The sequence below is a fragment of the Neolamprologus multifasciatus genome, chromosome 5 (assembly GCF_963576455.1).
Source record: "Neolamprologus multifasciatus chromosome 5, fNeoMul1.2, whole genome shotgun sequence".
In the NCBI taxonomy this organism is placed as follows: Eukaryota; Metazoa; Chordata; class Actinopteri; order Cichliformes; family Cichlidae; genus Neolamprologus; species Neolamprologus multifasciatus.
The window spans coordinates 20166550-20193914 of NC_140443.1; the positions used below are offsets into that span (position 1 = coordinate 20166550).

Consider the following 27365-nt stretch of genomic DNA (forward strand, 5'->3'; position numbering starts at 1 on the left):
AATGGACGGGCATCTTTGTATCTGTCAGAGCTGCTTCACATTCACACAATTATAAGAGCTCAGATGTCATCTAACCAGTTCCTCCTATGCAAACTTAAAACAGAGAGGTGATCGAGCTTTTGCAGCAACAGCACCAGGTCTATACAATACCTCTCAAAATCCACACAGCTCAGACAGTAAACACATTTAAGTTGTTATTAGAAATGCATTTGTTCTCCTTGGCATTGGGCTCCAGTGTGACATTCTTTTAGACAAATGCAATTTATTATTATTTTTTATTCTATTGTCTTTTAATGTTGATTATTGTGCTCAAATTTTATGGATATTATTGTAGTATATCTATATAAATACTATATACTTTTAAAGTGCAGAACTTTGATCAGCTCTGTTGTTTCAAAAGTGCTATATGACTACATTTGACCTTTGACTTTTTGATTTCTTAATCATTCAGTTAGACACAAACACTGTATTTGAGAAAAAGTTACTAAGAGTTTGTATCCGGCTTCATGTTGCAGCGTATTTGCTATGATGTAAACAGTCCAAATTATTTACCTCTGAGTAATCTCTGAGACATCTGTAAATGGTGAAGACATTTTTTTCTGGGTTATATTTGACCTTACCTTAAAACTTCCACTTTGATTAGTTGATTAGTCATCTCGCCCAAACGCATATGTGTGCAGGAAATTCTGCATGCATTCACAAAGTGTTGCACATCAGATGTGGGCAGGCCAGGGATTTCAGTTTAATGCAACCACAATTTTAAAAAATAAACAAAGTTGCCACTGAAATTGGTTACCCGTGTGATTATATATGCTATGTGTTAAGTAAGAATTTTGCCTTTTTCTTGTTTTATTTTCTCAGAAACACTCTGTGTGTAACACTGATTGTTTATGCTGGAAATGGAGCTGTTCTCAAACACTCAGTAATATACAGATGTTAGTGAGGTTTGCAGGCAGGTTTCTAATTTGCAAACAAAATAGGATGTACGCAGCTTCTTTCTAGGGGGAGAACCTAGTTGGCATAATGTCATTATATGCAAAAGTCTTGACCCACCCCCGGTTTCTTTATATTTTGCTTCCTTGGAGACACAAACTTTCTTATACATTTTTGGTCAAGAACACATTTAAAGTGTTCTTGACCAATAGCTCTCCAGGCTTTCTGAAGGTCTTTCAAAGTTTTTCTTTGGACACTGGCTGCTTTTTCACTCATTTTCAGTCTAGTTTTTTCAGGGTGATGTTTATTTTCTTTGTTAAGCCACTTATCACTGACCTATGAATCATTCAAGCATAAGGGAAGGACTCTTATGCTTGAATGATTCCAAAGACACAACACTGGGACAAACCAGTATTGTGTCTACAGACAACAGACAACTTAGCAAAGTACTGATTTTAAATTACATCTTTAGGCACTTTGTTGCTAGCAGTTTGTCACACATAAAGAAACAAAAACAAAAAAGAAATAAGAGCGATGCGTCTGGCCCTTCACTGGATCCATCTACTGTTCACTGAAGCCTCATAAGAAATGGTCTTAGTGGAAGCGTGGCTGTCAAGAAGTCAGTCTTAAGGAAGTGGCAGTAGGTCTGACGGGGTGATAAATCCAAATTTGAAATTTTGGGTTCAGGCTGTTATGAGTATATACAGGGGGAGTAAGGCAAGAGGTACAACATTGGGTGTCTATAGCTATCTGTAAAACAAGAGGCTCTGTCATTGTTTCGAGCTGTATTTAAGCCAGTGGATCTTGTCAAAATTGATTCAATTATGAACACAGAAAAGTACTATGAGATATTGATCCACTATGTAATACCATCTGGAAAGCATTGATTGACAACGGCTCAACTTTTCTGTATGACAATTACTCCAAACACACTGAGTTGAATGTCCTTCAAGAAGCCCCAAGAACTATTCCTGAAGACTGCTTAAAGAAATAACAAGAAAGCTTGCCTAACAGAGTTCAGACTGTGCTGAAATATAAAGTTGGTCATACCAAATATTGACTTTCAAGCTCGTCAGAAGAGCACAAACTCAGTTTTTGCCTTATATACTGTATCAGTATATAAGCTGAAACTCAGTTTCAATGAATAGCTGCATATATTTGTAATTTTCCCAGCAAAATATAGAGAAATTATGGGTGGCTCGAGACTTCTGCATAGTACGGTAACTCTCAGTATTACAAGTAATAATTATCAAAGGTGATCAGCTTGCCTTTACAGCAGTGCCCTTAGCATTAATAACTAACGGATTACCTTACATATAGATATATATTAACTTCCATCACTATCATGCACTTGAGGGAACATTCAGATTATATTAAACTGAACAAAGGGCAACAAAATAAGACAAATGACATGAAAACAAAAACAAGTTAGAAGTGATTTTCTTTTATAATAACTACTATTAAATATTTAAAGATCAAAACTTAATTTAAAAACATATAAAATTGCTCTTACCACTGAAGATTAATTGCACAAAAATAAAAGTGAGAAAGTAGTTCATAATAACTCACAGAAAAATAGAAATTAAGATCTGCTTTCTTGTTCATGAGACACTGTATACGTTAAACTTGCCGCCGCCTGCAGTCTCCGTGTTTTGGGGGTTTATTTTTTAACTCCCCCTCTGCTGCCCTCTCTGACAGCACATTTACTACACCACTCCTCTCTTTCCATACTTGGCAATGCCTTTCTTGCTCCTTCGCTATTGGCTGCTGCAGAGAAAGGCCAGAGTGACCCGGACATGCAACCGGGGCCTGTTTTTGTGACTGCAGCCTCCTTCCTGTAGCCCGGTTGAGGAAGTGAATTTCGCTGACAGGGCTGGGTTCAGAGAGGGAGACGCGAACAAAACATCTTCATCACGGCTCTCAAACAACATCAAAGCAACAAGAGACAAAAGGAGCGACCTGTTAAACCATAGTAAAGTTAGGGCGTACACTCATCGGTGAAGTCGTGCTCTCTCCTGCCCAGCTGAGACCGCCGCAGACATGGTAAGGGCCGCGTTCAGGCTGCTGGGAGAGACGGGGACGGGGCTGCTAACTGGAGGGAGGGGGGTGCTAAGCTAAGCTAGCGCTGGCTAGAGGCGCACGGTAGTAACCGGAGTGGAGCAGCAGATGATATAAATCATCGATGCATATTTAACTTGCACTGCCGGCAAAACTTGCGCTGAACTACCGGATGAGAATGAATTAGCTTCGTGGTTAAGCTAGCTGCTGTTTCTTCCTGCTAGTTAGCTCATAGCTAGCCGGGCTACATGCCCCGTAGGCATAAAGTTAGCACAGGATGTTTTGGATTTAACACAAGTTGGTTAATAGTAATGGCGAAGGGTCCTAATATAACACACTGACACACGCACACACGCCTGTGCACATACACTTACACACAGGCTAAAATAGCCAAGCGCCGGGATGCCTGTAGCTAAAATAAGACCGCTCGCTCCTCCTATTCCTAACCATGACAAGCTGTCAGCCTGATTTTCCCAGCCTTATAAGTTTGATCTTGACTGAGCTAATGGTTTCTCTGGAGGAGGATATTACACCCAGTCCAAACAATCCATACCAGCACAGCACTCACTGTTTACTTATTCCTTATTTTGGCTCATTCTCCTACGTTTTTAGCCCATATAGCAGTAGGCTTGCTTTAATTGGACCCGTATTTGTGCTTATCAAAAAATATATATATATTTCTATTAATATGCTTGACTTGACCACTTGTAAAATGGGCTTGCTCTGTCTTACACTGTTTATAAAAGCATACGAAAAATGGGAAGCGCAGCTGTTTTTCTTCCACAGTCGCCTACTCTCTCCTCTTCCTCACCTCATCCATCCTGCCGGGCCCAGCCTCATCGTTCTCCCCTGACCCTGAGGCTTGTTGGTCTGAGCTAGTGTTTACATGGAGACAGGAGCACTGTTAAACACAGTGTCAAGAAGCACAGGTGTCTGATGGAGCCTTCAGTTGAGGGAAACGTGAAACAAGGCAGAAATCATCTCGGAGGAGACAAAGTGGCCTGGGAAAATCTGCGTTTAAAAATTCTGTTACGTTCAGGGTCGCCCTTAAGGAAAAATATTTATGGATGGATTGAGGAGCTATGAGTAATGGATTATTAGGTTTACTCTCTTAAGGCTTTACTTGAGTGGTGATATTAGAGATTGTCTCACCTCTAGAAGACTCTTTCGCTTCATGTTCAGTGTTTTCTGGCCGCCAAACACATATCATAAGCACATTTTTGTTTGTAATGGATGTCAGGATTGAGGAATTGTAAAGTAAATCCATATATGTTAATGGCTTTTAAGTAGGCATTATGAAACATGTTTAGCTAGATTGCTGAGTGGCAGTCAAAACATTGATTATTGTCTGATAAAGCCAGGCTGGAAGTGTTTGCAACAAAGCCAGTACCTTCTATGGAGAAGCTTGAAAAACATGTTTAGTCCCTTTTATTATCACACACTTAAAAACATTTTCCAGCACATTCCCCAGAGTTTCATGTTGTGGCCGGTCCATCCACTGCTCTTCTCCAACATCCTGCTGTTCGCTGCATAGTTGAGGCAGAAAACCCCCTTGGGGGTAAAAGCTATGTTATGTCAGTGCTCTGTGGTTATCACCATGTTCTTAATTTAGTTCTGAATGGTTTGCTTGGTGAAAGATAACTGTAGTGGTTTCCATTTCCCTAATCCTAAACCTTATGCACGACCAAGATGCTGTTTCAGATTTCATTCTTTTCTTTTCTTTTTTTTAAAGGAACATATGAAGGTAACAACATGTGTTATTGCTAATACAACTGGATCTGCTGCTTCACACTGTAGTCGAAATAAGTCCACTTCAGTTCAGACTGTAGTAAAGACACTAAATTGATTTTGGTGCCTTTGGTTCTGCAGATAATGGCTACTCTGCACTGTTTTTGATCATTCTACCAAATGTACCTTTAGGCTGTGTATTGATTTAACCTTACTGTGAAGTTGTAGCCATCGTCTTACAAGCCAGATCGACAGAGAGATGAGAGGCATCTGTCTGACTCAGCTTGGTGGGGGATTGATTGCATCGCAGGCTCACTCTGCAGTACTTAATCAAAGGTTCCAATTACAAGGTTGGGGAAAAGAGAAAACCTTAGGAGTTTGGAAGAAGTGTAGATGCAAAGCGTAGTTGTACGCTTATCAGGTGAAAAGATGAAGATCCTTTGATCACGACGGCTTTATCAGTGCAGGATTTTCAAGGCTTCGATTGTTCACCTTATTTTATTGTCGCATAAATCTGTCAGCTTGTGTGATTCAGACAAAGTTGATAATGGTCGTTTGGAGGTCGGTGGGGAGGGATTTTGTCATTGAATATCTGTATGTGTGTGGCAGGAACTGGATTAGAAAGTTTCTGTCCTGCCAGAACTTGAATGTGTGAAAGTTTCATCTCTGGCCAAATTCACAGTCCAAGCAGCTAGTTTTGCCTTTGGTCTCCCAACACATCCCAGTCTGCAGAAGCGGAGAAGTTCCTACATAAGATGTATAGTAAACAGCTGAGTCTTAAAAACTAAATTACCCGTAAGCAGTTAATTCCAAATAAAAACTGTACTGCACTGTCTCTTTACCTAAACCCTAAAGTAAACGTTTGACTCGAATGCGAATGATAAGGATGGACCTGACCTTTAAATGCTACTCTACCACACTTCCTGTTGCCCCATGATGATGATGATGAAACTAATCAACCAAACACAAACCCTTGAACCACCACACAGTCTAGATAACTTTCAAGCCTGTGCACTGAGGTGCTGTACATAGTTTTGTTTTCTCCAACCCCTAATTGAAGCTTCTTTTTTTTTTTTTCACAACTCTCTGCAAGGTGCTCACATGACAAATCATGAGAGATGTTCAGTCTACTGAGCTGGAAAGTTGTGTGTCTGTATTCTAGCAGTGTGGGCAAATGTTTTCCTGCAAGGGCGTGAGGGTTTCCTGCACGGCAACTGCAGTCGTACCCGTGTACAGAATGTAGCAGGACTTTTATTACTGTGCTGTGGTGGAGACACTGATGAGGGTACGGTGTGGTTGCTTTGTTTACTCAAGCATGAGGGTGCGTATTTATACTTCTTTGTGTAATATAGCTACTCAGTTAATGTGAGCCTGTGAGTCTCTGTAAGTTTGCAGAGCTGATTCATTTTTTTTAAGTTGTGCTTTTTAAGTAACATTTTAATTACCACAGCATTTCTTTATTAAATGAAACCTGCTTTTTTCCCCCCAACCCCCAATATTAGACTTGTATTCGCCATTTACCTGTTTTGGCTCATCTCACTTTCTTCTGATTGGCTGTCCCCCACAAACAGAAGGATTTAACAGCAGATGAATGGAGGCTGATGTGCTTTAAGACAACACTATTCTCTTTTTAATGATACACAGCTACAAATAGAAAAAAAAAAACCCTGAAACTTTTGACCCCTGAATAATTTGTTGGCCCTATTTAACATGAGCATCTGCTTTTGAAGCAATGTGTCATCCCTGCACGTCATTGTTGGGCATTCAGAAACCCATTCGCGTGAATATATTATTGAGATGAATCTGCAGTGTATGAAGAGGTGTTAGCTGATCTTAAGAAGTGTATCATCCAGAAAACAAAGACCATGTCAGGAATTCTTTGGAAACTTGCCTCGGTGTCTGTGGGAAGAGATGAAGTTACAGGAAGAGTTCAGGTGATCCTTCCAGTAAGCACTGCCTGTAAAATCTAAGTTTTCCTCTTTAACTGTTAGTAGCTGTGCTTTTGGCACAGAAAAAGACAAATACTGTAAATGTCCTTTCACTTAGTTTGGGCCCCACTTCACTTGGTTTGGGCACCAGGAAGGCTAGCAACCACTGTTGTGGAAGCTAATGGGGTTCCTTATAAATAAACAAACGTAAAAGGTTAGCTGTGGTGAACTTACAGTACCAAATCTGCAACATGCACAAACGTAACATGCTTGGATGCTGTCCTCGAAGATACCAGCAGTTAGTTTGGCGTTGATGATGCTTTGCGTTGGTCAGATTAGTTGAAAAGTCGGCCAGAAGGGGGAAGAGTGACAGCAGAACTCCGCTCGAAAAGACAAGTGCAGAAATCTAGGCGATGAAAAACTACATCATGAGCAGCACAGACTGTCGCTGCAGTGGACACTTTTCATAGTTTTAACACTCAGTTTCACTTCAGTTTCGTGGAACAACTTAGCTCTCTTCAGTGGTGACCAAGAGAAGCCCGCAGACCACCAATGTTAGTTAATGTAAAAAAAAAAAAACACACACACAATCTGTGCCTTGTTTATTCTCTATAGCACAGACATTATGTTTTGAATTCATTTTTTAACTGATCTAATGTTACAGTGCAGTAAGCTGTTGTCTCTGCTGGTTGTTTTTCAGAATGACCAGCAGCTGGATTGTGCTCTGGACCTGATGAGGCGTCTGCCTCCTCAGCAGATCGAGAAGAACCTCAGTGACCTCATTGACCTGGTGAGTTACTGTCTGATCATCATCCTGAACACATTAGGATGAGGCTGTTAAACCTGAAATGCAGTGTGACTAAAACTGTGCCTTTTTGGCATTTGGTTTGAATCCAGATTGGAGATCCAGAGACTTTCACTTGTTGTTCTTCAAACAGCTGATTCACAACTGAGAGTGAAATCTGTTCTTCTCCACAGTGTCTCTGTATTCAGTCTAAAAATTTCCCGTGAATGGACAAGTCACTTATTAAACTTAGATAACTTTTACTTCTAAGGTTGAATAATTTGTTAGGTACACCACAACTGCCTGTTAACGTAGCTGTCTAAGCAACTATTTACAGTGACACTTCCAGTCGTCAGAGAAGAGACTGCTTTACGAACTTAAATAACTACTCGTTACAACAAAGGTTTGCAGAGGAGCTCTGATTTTTTTTGTGTGTGTGGTGTGTGTAATGTTTTTTTTTTAACCTACAGCAGCAGAAGACCACACTGGGTGCTAATTGTCAGCTGTCAGCTAAGAACAGGAAACTGAGGCTACAGTTCACACAGGCTCACCAAAGTTTAACAATAGAAGACTAGATAAACATTTCTTGCTCTGAAGAATGTTGATTTCTGCTTCAACATTCAGATGTTAGGGTCAGACTTCCTGCAACAACATAAAAGCTTGGACCCTTGCTGCATTGTATCAACAGTTCAGGCTGTCGGTGGTGGTGTAATAGTGTGGGGGTTAGTATCTTGGCATATTTAAGGCCCCTTTGTACCAACTGATCGTTGTTTAAATTACAGCCTAACTGAGAATTTTTCCTGTCCAACCTTGTCCATCCTTTCATAACCACATTTTACCCATCGTCTCATGGCTGCTTCCAGCTACATAGAACACCATGGAACTGAGCTCAGATCATCTCAGACTGGTTTCTTCAACATAACAATGAGTGCTCTGTATTCAAATGGCCTCTGCAGTCATCAGATCTCAGTCCAAGAATAGAGCAGCTATGGGATGTGGTGGAAAAGGAGATTTGCATCATGGACATACACACGAGAAATAAGCAGCACCTATCACGTCAACTGCTGTCGTGTCAGTATGGATGAAAATCTCTGAGGATATGTTTCTAGCACCTTGTTGAATCTCTGCCACGAACTATTAAAGGACTTCGGAAGGCAAAAGAGGGTCCAACCCAGGCTATGCCTAATAAAATGGCTGGGAATATAAATAGTAGTATTAGTAATGTGTTAATAACAATTTATTATAGATTTGTTTTATCAAGCTACCATAAAATGTCAGTCGGTCTGATTTGGGGAAAGGTCTTTCAAATAATGGCATGTCTTAAAGTATTTGCATATCTCTATATGTGGTATTTATTTTCATATTATACAAAAGTGAGTTTTGCTGCACACCACTGTATTATCTGGGTAACTGATACTATTTTCAGCATTTGAAAAATGGTTTAATCATATTTGTTCAGAGTGGAAGTAGCCACACCAAAGGGGAAAAAAACTTCTGCTTGTGTGATAGTTATTACTTCCCCCCCCTGCAGTTTTCTGTATTTGAAGTTGGTCGAGTTACTCGGCGCATTTTAACAACAGTCTCAGCTAAAGCTGACAGATTATAACTGGACACAAATCAAATCACACTTGTGCCTCTGTTTGCATTGCACCTTATTTTTGTGGGTATATCCATACCCTTTCAGCCAGACTCCCCACCTGCTCAACTTCCTCTTCTCTCACCTTTAACCCTTCTCCCCCACCCACCCGGACATCTGTTCTTTCCTTACCCTATGACCACTGTGGCTGGTTGTTAGTGATTATTATCACAGCTGTCAATCACTTCTGCTGCCAGGCACCTTTAGGCTCAGTCCCTTCTCCAACTCTTCCACGTAATCATCTAAAATCACCTCTCTCTTTCCGCCTCCTCTTCTCCTCTCTGACCACCCCCCACCCTCACCACTACATGCTCTTCCCACTGGATTTTGTCCACCCTTGTTTGGCTTGTCTCAGCCAGTGTAGGCTGCCAGGTGTGTGTGCGTGCGTGTGTTTGTGTGTGTGTTTGTTCAGGGGTATGAGGCGCTTTTTTTTTGGCCTGGGTAACAGGCGCTCCTTTGTGTCTATGCGCTGATGCAGGAACGCATAGCAAAGGGACTCCATGTCAGTCTGTGAGAACTAATTTGTACCCCCTTATCCTCCAGATATTATGTTTCCCAATGATATTTTATTCCGTCTCCTCTCAGTAACCTCTGCTTATGGGGTGAAACTGGAATGTGAGCGAAAGACGAGAACTTAAAAGTATGTTTTCATCTACAATGAGAAGATCACATGACGTGATCCTCTGTTTTGTTAGACTGCTCCTCCACGCATCAGTGATTTTTTATTTTTTTTTTCTTCTTCTCCCCAAGCTGGTATCTGTTCTAGGAAGGCTAATTTTACCAAAACACCCTTTCATGTCTCTTGAGTACTCTCACGTCATACGGAACATACTTTATGAAATGTTTGAGGGCTTTAGATACTCTGCAGCTGCTGTAATTAATCATCTGTGGTCATGTACTGAGCTTTTTCTCCCCATGTTTGCATCCAGGTGCCCAGTCTGTGTGAGGACCTCCTCTCCTCTGTGGACCAGCCCCTAAAGATCGCACGAGACAAAGTGGTGGGGAAAGACTATCTGCTCTGTGATTACAACCGAGACGGCGACTCCTACAGGTAGCAGTCATAGCTGCATTTTAGCCCATTCAAAGGAACATACGCTGCAGACTGTGGGGTAAAAATGGGGATATTTTGTTGGGCTGCCTTTAGCTTTAATGGTGGCACAAGTTCGCTGTGATTGTTGAGCTTAAGCAATGTCAGAAGATATATTTCTATCCAGAGTTTCATTAATTTCTTCACCAAGATCTTTTGATCATGGTGGAAGAGTCAGACTACTGTGTAAAATCGTCTCTAGCACAACCAAAATATTCTCAGTGGGGTTAAAGTCTGGACTCTGTGGTGGCCAATCCACAAATTATTTCCCATGCACCCTGAGCCTCTCTCTTCCCAGGGCTCTTATCCATTTGCTCAGGTATATCCGGGTTCTGATGTTTTGTTTTTGCCAGGCAGTGTCTGTTATAATCAGTATATCTGCTGAGGTAGAACAAATGAATTTTCCGTTTTTGTCTGTCACGCTAAAAGGCAACAAAATGTCCATGTTTCCAAAAACGCACATTTTTCAGTTTGTCTTAATAAAACCAGCACATTATTTAGCTCTCAGTTTTAGAATTAAAGCTTAATACATAAAAATTCAAGAATTAAGCCTGATTTATTAGATATTTTTCAAAATATTTGACAAATTTGCACCATGTAAAGTCAATGTAACAGCAACCCATTTGATAGAGGTTCATGACGATATCATGGGCATTGAGAGAAAAATCAAATTAAGTATAAAATGAAATGTCTTCATACTTTAACTTATGCTTCACCTATATGAGGACCGTGAACTTAACCTCCTTTGATGTTTGGACTTTTGCTTGTATAATGCAAGCAAGCTTAAGGTTTCACTTCAAGCAGGTCACTGTTTTCACTTTTAAACACTAGTATCACAAGTATGTTTCTAACAGCTAAATTTAATATATACCTCTGTCTAAAATCTGAATGTTTCATTCATCAGATCCCCGTGGAGTAATAAGTATGAACCTCCCATTGAAGATGGTGCAATGCCTTCAGCCCGCCTGAGGAAACTCGAGGTTGAGGCAAACAATGCCTTCGATCAGTACAGAGACCTGTAAGTGCCAGAGAAGAAATCTGATGTGGAGTGTTTAATAACCTGTCAGTTTCAGCCTCTTGTGACATCTGATGTCTGTGTTATTCAGGTACTTTGAAGGTGGGGTTTCCTCCGTGTACCTCTGGGATTTGGATCACGGCTTTGCAGGAGTTATTCTCATTAAGAAGGCTGGAGATGGATCCAAGAAGATCAAAGGGTGCTGGGACTCCATTCATGTGGTGGAGGTGCAGGTGAGAAGCAGATGAATGAAGCTGTTTGATATTTTACAGGCTTGTTTGATATTTAGCAGCTGTACCATTGTCAGCCAGGAGAGCTTCTAGCATCCAGGACACTGTTGCCAGATTGAAGATGCTTTTGCATGACTGTCTGGAGTTTAAGGTTAAAACTTGGAAAGCTTTTAGTGCACTTACGGTAATGGACCGGGTTGACAGCAGCTCGAGTAGTTGTCTTTCCTCGCTAAGCTCCATGTGCCGTACACACATGCACAGCAGAGCTTCACAAACATGCACCATTATCTTTTCTGGATGGTAACATGTTGTCATGTTTTGCATAATTGCTTGTTGCCTCTGTTTTTGCAAACAGGAGAAGTCCAGTGGTCGTACCGCTCACTACAAACTCACCTCCACTGTCATGCTGTGGCTCCAGACAACGAAAACTGGCTCCGGTACCATGAACCTCGGCGGCAGCCTTACAAGACAGGTAGCGTGTTGAACTAAACGGCTGATTGGTCCTCTCATGCTATAGGGATTAATTAATTAACTAAACGTGGTATCTCTTTTTTTCTCCGTTTTTTAAACAGATGGAGAAAGACGAGACAGTTGGAGAGTCCTCACCCCACATCGCTAACATCGGCCGCCTCGTTGAAGTCAGTAAAGCCGTCGACTTAACTTCCTTCTCTCTCCCTGTCTGAAGCAGCGATACTGCTAAAAGCCGTAAAACGACTGCAGTGTGTTTCTCCTGAATCAGTCTCCTATGCAGGACTCTGCATGACTTCAAAAGTCATGTGATACGTGATATGTGATGTGATGCCTCTTTTCCTGCATTGCCAGTCTTACTGCTGTTCAAGTAAAGACTTAAAACGGCGCAAAAGTGATTATGAAACCGACTAAGAGGAAGCTTTCGCATTAGCATACCACAGTGCTACTTCACATTGCTGATAGAAAGTGAATCATCGGAGTCCTGTGTTGGGTGTTTATACAGGGAGTACAAGTGTAAAAAGTGGTTTGAAATGGCCATGGCTTTGTTGCAGCTGTGTGAATTTTTGTTGTGTTGATGGATAAGATTCAGTTTCAGTTTCGTGACATCTCGATTGTGATATCTTTGTATATTTGCATGTAACAGGTTCTGCAGGAATATTTTTGGGGACTTTTTTTTTTTTTTTTTTGCATAAGCAGTTCACAAGTAAGATCCTTAACATGCATCATAGACAGTAAGCCACAGTCACAGTGGTGGTGAGTGCTTCATTCTTCACTCTTGATTTACTGTTTTTTCACATTCAGCAGAGGAAAATCCCTTCGCCACACAGGACATTACAAAACCTGTCATACTTTACATCGCTGTCACACAACTCCATGTTCATGAAATCAAAATGTTAAGAATCAAATAGAAGAATAGAGCTAGCAGTTATAATGCATTCATATTGTTTTTCTAGGATATGGAGAATAAGATCCGCTCCACACTGAATGAAATCTACTTTGGGAAGACCAAGGACATCGTCAACGGCCTGAGGTACTGCTGCATTAGCTCTCTACATGATGGGATCATGTTTTCTTCCACAGCACTTCCAGTCAGCAGCTCATACGACAGATGTTGTCTCGCCTCCTGTGTTTCAGTCTCAACCCCGTATCTGATTATTTGAGTCTGCTTTTGCTGTCCCTCGTCTCAGCTGCATTTTGTCTTCTTTTCACTACACCTGCTCCTTCCCTGTGCCTAGAGATGGATGCTCGATACTGACGCTGTGTCAAGCTTATAAAGTGCAGATCTTTGGAAGCACTGCTCCAAAGTGTGGTTCAAATCACCAACACTGTGGCTAACTGAGGTTTAGCTGTGTTTCACCCCAATTTCAATGAGTGGCTTACAGGGGCTTTATACTTTCGTACGTGTGATGTAACCGAAGATCCCTCTGAAAACCCACAATGTAACATCCGCCATAATTTGATGTGCACCTTTCTGGTAATGTAACTACATGCTGCATTGAAGCATCCTGCACCTATTGAGATTGGCCTACTGCATTCCTCCTATGCATTTTTTTTTGGCCCCAGTGTTTGAATTTATCAGTGAGAGAATAATAATTGTCTCCTTATAAGGAATAATAATCATAGTCTCAATATAGAGGACAAACACTGATCTCAACAAAGAGCAGAGACCCAGAAGACAGAAAAGTTCAATTTCTTCGTTTATTACTATCGCATAAAACACTTGGACATGACCACAAGGTAATTCGCAAAACACACTAGAATGAAGGCCAATCGTGATGTTGTAGGCAAAGATTCACTGCAGAAGTGTAAATCAGCTGCTTGCGGGTTTGATTGACAGTGTGTAGAACAAACCCGATTATGTCATAAACTCCTTGAACGTTTTTAAGCCATCATCATTAGCAGCTGACGCAGCTCAGGACTCAACAGATTGTAGAGACCTTTTGACAGCCAGCTTAGTGAAACTCTCAGTGCCCACAGAGGTGCCACAAAAGATTCCCCGCTGATGCAGTTATTCCAAGGACACAAGATCTATTTGTTTATTGGCTGCAAAAAACAGTTGAAAAACAAATCTTGTTCTTCATTCTTCAAATAGATTCTTCATAATCCACAAACATTGGCTACGTGGTACATGCTTTCAGTTCATTTCACAGTAGATTAATCATTTTCCACAACAACATGCTGCTTACAGTAGCCTGTCTACAAAGTAGGCGACATTCAAGTCCACAAAATATGTGGAATCAACATAGCGTTTTTTTTCATAAACTGTTTTTGTTTTGCATTGTCCTGAATTAGTACTAAACTTAAACGGCGTCACCGTGGAGATGGGTGTTTGATTGTTAAAAAATACAGTCACTCAATACAGTTCTGTCACAACTGCTTTGAACATTTCAGTCTTTTCCTCAACTGCTCCTGTCCTTTTTTTGTTGCTGCCCTTTGTACCACATTTCCACTATCAGTGTCTCTCCTCCTCTTTAATCCCTCTGTCACCTCTCCTCCCTTGCTGCCTCTCCTCTGTGCTCCAGATCTATTGAGTCTTTGCGTGACAATCAAAAGTACTGGCAGCTCCAAAAGGAGCTGTCACAGGTGCTCACCCAGCGACAGACCTCCATTGAGAAGGGGTCAAAGGTACAACCTAGCATGGAGAAGTTTGTATATGTGGGTGTGTCTATCTTTGTCTTAAGGTTTACGACATAACCTCAATAACACTGACAATTGAGCCTTACAGTTTCTGTTAATCATTATTTGCTGGGGGAGTTAGTCTTTGATTGGATGGAACAGCAGTGAAAGAGGTTTAATGGGGAAGTAGAGCAGCAAATGTAAAAACAGGAACAGGTTGTTAAGAGTGAAGGCTGACATTCAAAGGGAAATGAAGATATGTACAGAAAAAAAATTAAAGCACCTTTTCCCCCTCAAATTGTTTACGTATGTGCACTGTTAGACGTTTGAATGATCGGGCAGTGTTGAAGATCAAAAGGCTGTATTGCAAGTTTTGTTTATCTTTGTGTTCAACAGCTGATTTCTGACAGAGTAGCATACTAACCAAGTCAGAGTATTCAAATGACTCACCCGGGTGTTGTTTTGCACTTTGTTGCCCTAATAAGGTTTTTCTAAGATGCCGTGTTTACTCAGTGTGTAGCACTGAAAACACTGTGTGTGAAAGCACAGCACTGTAAAGAAAACAGGAAATGGATGATTAACGGGATGGCATCTTCAGAAGAAAGCAGAATAAGTGGATATGTTCACATACACTCACCCAGAGGCTTTATTAGGCGCACCTTGCTACTGCTGGGTAGGACACCACTTTTTTGCTTGAAGTCTTTGTGGCATGGTCCATGTTGACATGATTGCATCACACAGTTGCTGCAGATTTGCTGGCTGCACATCCATGATGTGACCACCACAACCTATAGGTGCTCTATTGGATTGTGATCTGGTGACTGTGTACATATTGTGCAATGATTTGAGCTTTGCAACATGGTGTGTTATTCTGCTGGAAGCAGCCACCAGAAGATGGGTACACTGTGGTTATAAAGGGATGGACTTGGTCAGTAATAGTACTCGGGTAGACTGGTGTGTTCCGAGATGCTCCTCTGCATACTTTGGCCATAATGAGTAGTTATTTGAATTACTGTTGTCTTCCTGTCACCTTAAAACAGTCTGTGAATTCTCTTATTTTTTCATTATTCTCTGTAAACCCTAGAGATGGTTGTGCAGGTAGATCAGGGGTTTATAAAATATTCCAACTTTGCTGTGATGTGATTGGCTCATTTAGGTATTTACTTTAAAGAGCAGTTGAAGAGGTTTGGTGTTCGGTGAGTGTAAAATATAAATTTGTCAGGGTCATAATAAAGCTGCAACTGCATGACGACAACTGACTTTAACGGGTGGTTATGTGTGCAGTGTGTAAACAGCTAACATGTTGTCATAACCATATGAAATCTCTCTGTAGTGAGACAAAAAAAAAACGTCTCCCCACAGAGAGGAAGACTTGAATTGTTACTAATAAATTTCCTACAGCCCGAGTGTTTCTGTCTCACTGGAGAAACTTTTTCGAGCCCTTTGATGTTTTCTTGTTTGATTTTTGCTCCCACTCACTTTTCTCACCTTGTTTTTTGGTGTCTCCTCCACACAGGAGTGTGCAGACTCTGGCTGACAAGTCAAAGCAGGATGCTCTGAAGGTCGACCTGATGGAGGCGCTCAAACGCAAACATAACAGCTAGAGATGCTACTGTTTTTCTTCTGTCTCTGTCTCTCTCTCTGCCTCATCCCTGCCATCTTTTCTCTGTTTCTTTATGTCTCTTCCTCCATGCCTGTTTCAGTGCTGCACTCTTGTTTATTTGTGGAAAAATAAAAAGGAGAAATGCTTAGTTTTTTTTTTTTTTAGTTTTTTTTTGTCTGGTTGTTTTCATGCATCTCATCTGCCATGAAGCCATTCACTCACGCTCTGTTTGTCTTCTCCCCTCGGTCTCTCTCGCTCTCTCTCGCTCTTTTTTTCCTCTCCCCCCCTGTTATGAATATGATAGTATTACCACGGTTAATGATAATCTCAAGGGTCACTCTAATAATAATCCCTGATGTTCTGACAGCTGATATGTCCTCAGTCGATTTGTAACGAGCGACTCTGGCCCTGCTCGTCCTCTGTGGCAAGGACACAGACTGTGCAGTAGGTGGTGGAGGCTTGGCAGTGGTGTCATTATTATGTTCATCAAATTATATTCTTGCATCTATCTTTTTTTTTTTTTTCCTATGACCCCCCCCCCCCCCCCCCCCCGACCCAAACCCAAATATATTTGTATAGAATTAAAACTGTCCATGTATAACGAGTGGTTATTCTTCTGGGCGATATAAACGGTGCAAAGACGAGGGCGGCCTTTCTGTGTGAGCAAGAACGTTTTTACACTTTATTTCCACTCTGTCCACATGCATGAGAGCCTTTGTGGAGCTGCAGAGGGTGGAAATGAAAACTTCTCAAACATGGGGATGGACTGTTATTATCACCGGGTACACCCTCGTCATAATCAAATCCCCTCACACACACACTGTATAACATGACAGTTTGCTTCCCCTTTGTTCAGCCTGTTAACGTCTTCTCTATCCTCACCTATTATGTCTTTGTTGGGGGTCACAGTTTGTCTTGGTGTCACAGTGGAAACCTTTGTTTCCATTTTGGAGGGGAATCTTCGTTGTATTTTTTGTTTGTTTTTATTTTGTAAAGCTTATGACTCATATTGTATTAGAGCCTCCAGCAACAATAAAAATTGTAAAAAGCTACTTGCTTGTTTTAATTTCATTCCCTTGTATGAATGTGACGGTTGGGTGGTTGTGGCTCAGGTGGTGCAGCGGTTGGAGGATCGATTTCACAGCTATTCCAGTCTACGTGTAAAATGTATCAAAGTGTCGTTGGGGACCCCAGATTGCCCCCAGTGTATCCATCGGAGTGTGTCTTCACCAACGTGAGATAAAGCGCGTGTGTGTGAGATTGAAAGTGTAGGTCTGCTAACAGGGGTAAAGTTAGCTTGATTGTTGCTAATGCAATCATTAATTAATATCGAGGAGCTATTAGCACTGATAGGCTAAAAGCATTTTATGATTTTTGGTATGTAGCTTATAGTTGAAGTTGTATAACTCCATCTGCTAAAAAATAATACCAAACTGTTTGAGTATTTATTGTAGCAGTGTCATTGTGTTTTTACAGCCTTATCCTGTAAAATCCGATCTTGTGATGGCCTAAAATGGTTTAGCTTGTAAAATTAGCAGTCAAGTTTGAGTGCAATGTAGCATGAGTTGGATTCATATTCCTGATCCCAATCATTGTTTTAGCCCTCTGCCTGGATCTGCCTTTGATGCAAAGGAACGATGGATTACCCCCTTGATCAGGGACCTTGTCTCCGCCACACCTTCAAAAGTGACAGGTTTGTAGCCAATCACAGACCAGTCTAATTGTGTCAGCTCTTTGAAAGCTCACCACAGCTGAGTTTTGAATGAAGATCTCCAACATTTTGCTGCACACACTGAAGGATGTCATTGTCCTTACGATACAGAGCCTGTTAGTCACCGTCTGTGCTGGTCGCTCAGGTACTTGTCCACCTCCACAACATCAACATCCTGTCCCAGGATAGACATGGGTGTTCCACCACCCTCTTCCTTCTGAAAAACAACAACCATCTCTTTAGTGTTGTTTACATTTAGATTTCTCTCAGACTAGCCAACAAAATCATCCCCTAGTGCTCTGTACTCCTCCTTTAGCCCATCGGTTATGCTTCCAACTACTACCCATCAACATAAGACAGAGGACTGCTCAGTCATCGCTTGCAGTGTCTCCCTCAATAGCAGCAGTCTGAAGATGGTGAATGCACTGTAGGAGAGCTTGGTCCTCGCAGGACATTCACTTCTGGGAGTGAGCTCTGCATCATCCGCTGTCAGATTTGGTTGGTATGCAAATTGCAGAGCGATACGAAACCAAGACTTCATCACATGAGATGTCAGGGCAACTGGTCAACAGACATTAAAGTGTGATGGTGCCGTTCCCTTCGGAGCTGAAACAGGCATAATCTTTAGATTATGGAATTGGCCAGATTTAGTGTGCCATCTTTTATAAACACTATTTTCGTTGTTGTTTGTCTACAAAAAAACAACAACAAAAAACTGAATTTCCCGGAGGAACCCACCCGAGGGATTAATAAAGTTTCATCTAATCTAATCTAATCTAATCTAAAAAGTCCAAAAGGGTCTTAGAAAACTCAGCACTGACAACTGCATGGACTTTGTGCTGAGACACTTCCCATCATGCTGTCATTTCATTATTTATGCTGCTGTGTCAAAACGGATTTATTTATTTTTTACATGTTCATTCACTGAAGCAACAAGCAGACATGAACATGAGCAGTTTTGAGCGAGCTTCCAGGAGGATCCTCTCTTGGCTGTGTGGCTGCAGTTTGCCCAGCAGGTGTCAGGCGCACTCAGAACATCAGCGAAGCGCCGAGTTTCAGTCCAAAGTTGCGCCCTGCTGCTCCGCACCCAAACTGAATATTGTTATCATCGCTTTAGATTAATATGTGTTGCTCTGAATATTTGAGTAAATTGAAAAGTTCCTAACTTCTGGAGCCTATCTGCACGAATGCCTCTTGTGATTCGGGTGTTTCTACTGGTATTCGGATGTTGCTTTTACTGCTCTTTAAGTAAGAGCAGGTGAATGAAGCCTTCGGGAAAACAAAGCACGGGAATTAGTGGATCTGAAGAAAACAGCCGCTAAACAAAGATGACTTGAATGTAGCTGAAATGTAATCCTCCTCTTTTTAACATGAGCCCGAGAATGCAACTTATCTTGGGTTGAAACAAGGTCAGCCAAAACCCACAATTTAAGGAATTCCGACCGGTTAATGAGCCAAACCATTCCGGAGGTGAGTGGTGGGTATTGGGCGTGATCAAAACAGTTCTTCTTAGTCGTTATTAGTGAGTGCAGCATTAATACTATACTAATGAACTGAATGTTGTCTAATGAACTCCTTAATCCGACTCTGAATTGCTGCTGTTGTTCTGCGTTAATTAATGACGCTTATGGGAAGTTTCCATTTATCTCCAGTGGCAGGCTTTCTGTCAAGTCCTTAGACCCCTATAGAGCTTCTCTCTTCCTCTCTCTCTCTTTCTCTCACACACACACAGGTTTATTATAATGAGGAGCCTGGAGACACGGGGGGGAGCAGGAGCCATTTTTCTCATTGAAGCTGAGTTGCGCGGACGGAGCGGAGGTTTTGCTGCTGCTGCTGTAGCCGGCGTGTATGAGTGTGTGTGTGTGTGTGTGCGTTTGTGTGGATGTGAGAGCAGCTCCGGCCAAGGTTACAGCGGGTTAACCTCTTAAAAACGTCAGCTGGAGTGAGCGGAGAGGAGTGCGCCCGCTGAGAGCATGGCTCTTCTTCAACAAAGGGAAACTTACCGGTGGAAAGTTTAAAGAAATTAGGAGCCGCAGAATTCGCCACACGGGCGCACAAACTGAGGAGCGATGCACTTCGTTAAATGGGATTTGTTGCTGTTACTCTGCTGTTGTAAACTGATCCCACTGATCCGCTGTTACGTTGTTCACATCGGTGAGGATGCCGGAGCGAGCGCGGTGGTGGCCGGCGCGGAGCGGGGCGCGCAGTGCACTCTGGATCAGGTGCTGGCTCCAAAATTCACCGAGGGGTTCCTGGAGACTGACGCGGCAGCGGCCATCGTGTTTGTTTCGGGCTCCATAAAGTGCCCCTCGCTGCGCTCAAACCCCTTCACCTTGTACACCGTGGAGGACTGCGCGGACTCCGGCTACAGGCACCTCCTCACCAGCCAGTACCAGGTGCATGTACACGGTAGAAACTGTTCAAACACGCGTAAAAGAAAACCTCAGTGGGACATGGAGGTCCTCACTTTGTTCAGTACCCACAGCCATCACAGCTTAGAGTGCCACCGAGCAGATTCTGCTCTATTCCCAGTGGGAGGTCTACTGCCTGGCCCTCCGATCCGCTGCAAAGTCACCAACAGCCGTGAGTTTTATTTCAACGAAGGGAACTTGTTTGTGTCTGAGAAGCTGTGCTGGAGGCAGGACACTCTCCTGGAGCTGGACGTCCTCTGTGATGTACTCACAGGGAGTGGGCTGAATGTTCAAGTCAGCCCCATCTTTATCCACTGGCGTGTGGGAGAGGGCCCCTTTAGGCAGGGCCACATAGAGAAGCTGTTACAAAGGGCAGCTCAGTCTGATTCAGGGATTTTAAGCAGGAGGAGTAGAAGAAGCATCAACAACAGCCCCCAGTTTCAGCCACCAATGTATCAAGTGTCTGTGGCAGAGAATAAGCCCGCCGGGACTCCTGTTGTTGTTTTGAAAGCAGTGGATGTGGATGAAGGCGAGGCAGGCAGGCTGGAGTATTTTATTGAAGCTCTCTTTGACAGCCGCTCGAACCATCTTTTTGCTGTGGACCCGTCCAGCGGTGCTGTGTCTACAGTAGAAGTGCTGGACCGGGAAACAAAAGACACCCATGTGTTTCGTGTGACCGCAGTGGACCACGGCACACCCCGGCGCACAGCCATGGCCACACTCACTATCACAGTCAGTGACACTAACGATCACAGCCCTGTGTTTGAGCAACAGGACTATAAGGAAAGTATCAGGGAGAACTTAGAAATAGGCTATGAGGTGTTAACAGTGAGGGCGACAGACGGAGATGCCCCCATTAATGGGAACATCCTATATAACATCCTCAACAATAATGGGTCCAATGATGTGTTTGAGATTGATTCCAGGTCTGGCGTAATTCGCACTAAGGGGCTGGTGGACAGAGAAGAGGTGGAAGCCTATATGCTGTTAGTTGAGGCGAATGACCAAGGTCGTGACCCCGGGCCCCGCAGCGCCACAGCTACTGTTCACATTGTGGTAGAAGATGATAACGATAACGCTCCTCAGTTCAGTGAAAAGCGCTATGTGGTCCAGGTGCCAGAGGACATGACCCCTAACACAGAGATCCTGCAGGTCACCGCAACAGATCAGGACAGAGGGAGCAACGCTGTCGTTCACTTCAGCATCATGAGCGGAAACACCCGCGGGCAGTTTTATATCGATGCTCAGACAGGTAAAATGGACCTGGTGAGCCACCTGGATTATGAGGCGAACAAAGAATACACGCTGAGAATCAGAGCTCAGGATGGGGGACGCCCACCGCTGTCCAACATCAGCGGCCTGGTTACGGTGCAGGTGCTGGATGTTAACGACAACGCCCCCATTTTTGTCAGCACGCCATTCCAGGCCACCGTGCTGGAAAATGTGCCGCTGGGTTACTCCATCATCCACATCCAGGCTGTCGATGCAGACTCTGGAGAAAACTCCAGGCTGGAGTATCGGCTCACTGAAACCACACCAAACTTCCCCTTCTCCATCAATAACAGCACGGGGTGGATTGTAGTCGCAGCCGAGCTGGACAGGGAGAGCGTGGACTTTTACAACTTCGGAGTGGAGGCACGTGATCACGGCTACCCCGTCATGTCATCTTCAGCCAGCATCAGCATGACGATCCTGGACGTCAACGACAACAACCCAGAGTTCACGCAGAAGGCGTATTACATGAGACTAAATGAAGACGCGGCCGTGGGGACCAGCGTGGTGACCGTGTCAGCTGTGGACCAGGACATCAACAGCGTGGTGACGTATCAGATCGCGAGTGGAAACACCCGCAACAGATTCTCCATCACGAGCCAGAGCGGGGGTGGGCTCATTACGCTGGCTTTGCCTCTGGACTACAAACTGGAACGCCAGTACGTCCTCACTGTCACGGCGAGCGACGGCACCCGCTTTGACACCGCCAAGGTGTTTGTTAACGTCACTGACGCCAACACACACCGGCCCGTGTTTCAGAGCTCACATTACACCGTCAGCATTAATGAGGACAAACCCATGGGCACCACCGTGGTCGTCATCAGTGCCACAGATGAGGACACGGGCGAGAACGCGCGCATCACCTACTTCATGGATGACAGCATTCCTCAGTTTGACATCGACCCCGACACGGGAGCTGTCACCACGCAGATGGAACTGGACTACGAGGACCAGGTTTCCTATACGCTGGCCATCACTGCGCGGGATAACGGCATCCCACAGAAATCTGACACCACCTACCTGGAGATACTTGTGAACGATGTGAACGACAACTCTCCCCGTTTCCTCAGAGATCACTACGTTGGTGCGATTATGGAAGACGTGCCCGTGTTCACCAGCGTGGTCCAGGTTTCTGCCACCGACAGAGACTCTGGCCTCAATGGCAGAGTTTTCTACACCTTCCAGGGTGGGGAGGATGGCGATGGAGACTTTATAATTGAATCCACCTCCGGCATTGTTCGCACTCTGCGCAGGCTTGACAGAGAAAATGTGCCCATTTACACCCTGCAGGCATTTGCAGTAGATAAAGGTATCCCTGCCCTGAAAACACCAGTAAACATTCAAGTAACAATCCTAGACGTGAATGACAACCCTCCTGTGTTCGAGAAAGACGAGTTTGACATTATGGTGGAGGAAAACAGCCCCATAGGCCTCGTGGTTGCACATATCTCAGCCACAGATCCAGATGAAGGCAGCAATGCACAGATTATGTATCAGATAGTGGAGGGAAACATCCCAGAGGTGTTTCAGCTGGATATCTTCTCCGGAGAGCTGACAGCTTTAATAGACCTGGACTATGAGTTGAGGTCTGAGTACGTCATTGTGGTCCAGGCCACCTCTGCGCCTCTCGTGAGCCGAGCCACAGTCCACATCAAACTTGTGGACAAGAACGACAACGTGCCAGTCCTCAAAAACTTCCAGATCATCTTTAACAACTATGTGACCGACAAATCGAGCAGTTTTCCCACTGGAGTGATCGGACGCATCCCCGCGTACGACCCAGACGTCTCCGATCAGCTGCACTACAGCTTTGACGTGGGAAACGAGCTGAAGCTGGTCCTCCTGAACCAAAGCACAGGAGAGATCCAGCTGAGCCAGGCCCTGGATAACAACCGGCCCCTGGAGGCCTCCATGAGGATCTCAGTGTCAGGTGAGATTGTTAGATAACTCTCTGTAATCCACCTCCACTCCACCCAGTGAATGAAAAAAAGCGCAGTAATGGGAGTGCAGGCTTACAGGGGTGTATTCTTACTGATTCTATTAACGCGTAGTGTCTCTTCATTTACATTTTCTCTCCATTTCACTGGGTAATGGAAGCAATGACGGCTTAAGTGTGTCTCTCTTGGCTTGAGTATTCCAGCGTGATTCTCCTGTAATAGAAATATTCATGAAGGAGGATTAATATTCATTAAAGCATATTTGTAATTCACTCCACTTTACAGGAAAAATCACTCAGGGTCATAAAAGTGCACTAAAGCATTTCCTTTCTTATTAATTGTTTAATTTGGCTGATTTAATGGGGGACTTTTTTGACACATGTATTTTAGTCCCCTGGTTATATACACGATCCTGGTTTAGCTCAGTCTATTGTCAAGATATAAATAGCTGTTTGTCTGAGTGAGTAGAGTCTCCAGTGGCAGACTGATCATGTCCCATAATTGCCCGTCATGCTCACTCATACAATGAAAGGCATAATTCAATAATGGTTCATATGTGCAGCTTTATTTTGTTTGTTAGTGTGGGTTTTTTTTTTTTTTTTTGTTTGAATGAAGAGTTGATGTGTGTGTCAAGCCCTGTTCTTTTGTTCTAATTTGACAGAAAATGCTTACATTCAATAGCAGCCAGGATGGTGAAAACTGATAATCCTGGTTTGATGATGCTTTTGAATCACATAAAGTTCACATCGACGAAATATGCTGATTTTTCTGTTCATGAATTGGGAAAGGAAATGTCACTCAGGTCTAAAATGAGCTCCAGACATTCTTCAGTTGTTCTCTTTTTCTTACTCTGCATGTCTTGAACTGTCTGTCTCCCCTGCACCGTTCATTTTGCGTGTCAGCACAAATTACAGAGTTTTATTTGCTCCTTTAATGAAACTGAACCTAAATTGCACCCAAAGAAAGTGTGTGGTTGTGTGTGGGTGGAGAGGGGCGATGGGAAGGAGGGGTGGTGACGGTGTTGTTTTTACCCTCTGTTGGAGCTTATTTGACGCAGTGTGATCTGCTGTAAATCTGCCTTCTCTTTGACCTTGGCACAAGCTAAGAGAGGGGGAAAGGAGCTGGGAACAGTATTAAGAGATTGGACAGGAAGGTTAAAGATGAAAATAGCAATTTAACAGGAAAAGAGCAGATTAAGGCTGGCAGAAACCTTTGTGTTGGTCTTCTTTGATGGCAGCAGAAGTGTGCATTCGCTGGCTGACGGGTGTTGCACGGACTGGTTAGCGTGGGTAGTCGTTTTGATAGATTTGAGCTGAGCTTCGACTCTCTGGAGAACAATGGTAAGCCGTCGATTAAGGGGCAGGCGCTTGAGCTCATACCAGGCTGTGGTTGGGGGTAACAGCTGTGACTCCACCAAAGACCAATTAGAGGCCGTGGTCCCCCCAGTGCGTCGAGCACCTGCTGGGGTTTATGTGTTAGCACCCCTGCAGGAGACAGAAGGAGATAGAGGAAGGCTGGAGGACAGAGGGGAGGTGAAGGAGTTTTTTGTGTGTATGTACAGTGAATACAAGTTGGAAAATACAGCGGTACTGTAAACCAGCAGAAAAGTCATTAGACAGGAGCTGCTGGAGGAGGAGATGGGGCAGAAATATGAGCTCCTTCTATAGATCCTGCTGACCCCAATTTTCAAAGGCTTTCCCCTCCAGGGACCTCCCAGGTCTTCCCATTATCTTTCTCTTTATGCTACTGTTTAAGAGGCCCCTTATGATGGACGATTTTTGATGGGCTCCTTTGTACGTTGTTGGACTGTGATTAACATCACTTCTGGGCACCGCTCTTCACACCGAAATAGATGTAATAGTTTAAATGTGGCAACACTTTGCTTTAAGTTTAAAGTGTTTCATATGCACCATCTTTGAGAAGGTAACCTTTAAATAATCCACACCATCCCCCCAAAGTTAGGTTTGGTAAAATAACCCGTTTTGCACCGAGTGTCACTTCCACTCGGATTGTTGTTGAGTGATCTCAGATATAAAACAGTCTGTGACTTAAATGTCATAAATAACTGCTGAAGTGATCGTTGGATTTTGTCGTTTTTGATATTGCCATACTGACTAAAATTCCTAACTTGTACTGTAGTTCAGCACAACAAAAAGTTTGAAAAGACCTCCTTGTTGCACAGTTAAGCATTTAGGAAAACCACATGAAATATACAAAGTGTTGCAAACTGCACATACAGTTTTTGGTCTAGTTCTTAAAAATATAAACGGAGCAGTGTGATTCAAAGAACATTAAACGATCCCCCGTTGTGCTTTGCAGGTTAATTATTTACTGAATGAGTTTCGAGGAGCCCAACTATTAAATGAAAAAATGTGCAGTGTTTAACAATCTGGTTAGAAATGTATCGCAATGAGAAGGGCAGTGGCTGTTGCTCAGACCGGGTCATCTGCCAGCGGGATGGTCAGGGCTTTGATCCCAGGCTCATCCAGTCAGCACGGCCAAGTGTCCTTGATTAAGACACTGAACTCCAAATTACTCCCGATCAGAGTGTGAGTGTGTGTTTAGTGCCTGCTTTATGGGATAGAGTCTGTGTGAATGTGAGAATTGTAGTAGAAGTAGAAAAGTGCTGTGTAAGTACTAGTACATTTACCATTTAGCAATGACTCCGCACCACCATTCTGTGATGTGATATACACAGTTTAGAAATGACCTAAACTTTATTTTCTTACTGTTTTTGTAAAAATATGTTTTCATATCAGACAACATACATGCCAGTACAGTATATATATGTATATGTAATAAATCACTATCAAACGACATTGCCCCTCTCAAAGCAGTGGTTAGCACTGTTTCCCCACAGCAAGCAGGCCCAGGCAGCAAATCCACCACCTGCCTTTCTGTGTGGAGTTTGCATGTTCTCCCTGTGTTTGCGTGGGTTCTCACCGGGTACCCCACTTCCTCCCACAGTCCAAAGACATGCAGTTAGTGGGGTTAGGTTAATTGATGACTCTAAATTGTCCATAGGTGTGATTGTGAATGGTTTTCTGTCTCTCTGTGTTACCCCTGCGTCAGACTGGCGACCTGTCCTCATGGCGGCTGGGATAGGCTACAGCCTGCCCGTGACTCTGAGCTGGATAAGCGGAAGAGGATGGAAGGATGTAGTGTTTATAAAGCTAAATGTTGAAACTAAACCACATTTAAAGTGATGTGGCCAAAATTAAGTAGTTAAGTAAATAAAGTAGTAGGCATTAGTATCTGTACAAAGAGGTCATGCACAGTAAACAGAAGGAGAAAGTGTTGAATTGGAAAGCTTGCCTCAGAAATGATGACCCGGGACGGCCTAATATCTGCTTTCATAGAGATGATCAAACTTTATCTTGCTAAGATTTGCTAAGATTTCTTCAGGTGGGTTTGATATGCCCGTGGATTTCTTTATGATTTGGGTAAGATAATTAGTGAGGAAATACATGTTATCCAGCAGCAACAGTAGTCCCTCATTGCTATTCAAATTGGCACTACAATCACTCAGAGCCAATAAGCAGGTTCTTCACAATACATCTGACAATCACGTAGCCTGGGGATCTTACTGGCTGTGTGCACTTGCATAAATTAGTAATCATAACAGTTTAATTATGTTAGCCAGGGAAGGAACCAGATTTACAGCAGTGGTGTGCAGGTATTTGAGCCTGTCTCATACTGAGTGGGTGAAAATAGACTCATAAACACAGAATCGGGTCTTTTGATTTCAGCTTTGAGGAAACTGTTGTTTTGCAACTCAGCATTTGACAAAATGGAGACTTTCTTTTTTTCTTGCATGTTTTATATCATGTCGCTTCAGTGTTATGAAGAGAATTCCCCTCACACTGCAGCATGAGACACAGGTTTTCATCCATGGGATTAGGCATTCTGCATCTGTATCCTTAGATCTGTCAGACTAGTATTGAC

At 43.2% G+C, this 27365-nt stretch overlaps 2 protein-coding genes across 5 annotated transcripts in view; both read left to right on the forward strand.

Moving 5' to 3' along the window:
* Positions 1-2726: 2726 nt before the first annotated feature.
* capzb (capping actin protein of muscle Z-line subunit beta) lies at positions 2727-16640 on the forward strand. 2 transcript variants are annotated; one of them, XM_085158612.1, is made up of 10 exons: positions 2727-2976; positions 7348-7437; positions 9997-10118; positions 11059-11172; positions 11261-11402; positions 11755-11871; positions 11972-12037; positions 12824-12900; positions 14393-14495; positions 16003-16640. In XM_085158612.1, the coding sequence occupies exons 1-10, from the start codon at positions 2974-2976 to the stop codon at positions 16021-16023; spliced, it is 855 nt and encodes a 284-aa protein (XP_085014738.1). In that variant the 5' UTR covers positions 2727-2973; the 3' UTR covers positions 16024-16640. The 2 variants fall into 2 exon arrangements, with proteins under 2 accessions (XP_085014738.1, XP_085014739.1); XM_085158613.1 differs by lacking the exon at positions 14393-14495 and having other exon boundaries at positions 2730-2976.
* Positions 16641-17788: 1148 nt separating this feature from the next.
* The window catches only part of celsr2 (cadherin, EGF LAG seven-pass G-type receptor 2), a 72487-nt gene continuing 62910 nt past the window's right edge, over positions 17789-27365 (forward strand). For all 3 annotated transcript variants that reach the window (XM_085158603.1, XM_085158604.1, XM_085158605.1), the window contains exon 1: positions 17789-23413. In XM_085158603.1, the coding sequence (XP_085014729.1) occupies positions 19870-23413 (3544 nt within the window). In that variant the 5' untranslated portion in view covers positions 17789-19869. The remainder of the gene's footprint in view (positions 23414-27365) is intronic.

What these genes read in the sequence shown, in the direction of transcription:
- capzb (XM_085158612.1), top strand. An exon ending in TCAGTGACCTCATTGACCTG is followed by an intron (nt 7,438 to 9,996) that starts GTGAGTTACTGT and finishes GTTTGCATCCAG; the next exon opens with GTGCCCAGTCTGTGTGAGGA. An exon ending in TTCGATCAGTACAGAGACCT is followed by an intron (nt 11,173 to 11,260) that starts GTAAGTGCCAGA and finishes TGTGTTATTCAG; the next exon opens with GTACTTTGAAGGTGGGGTTT.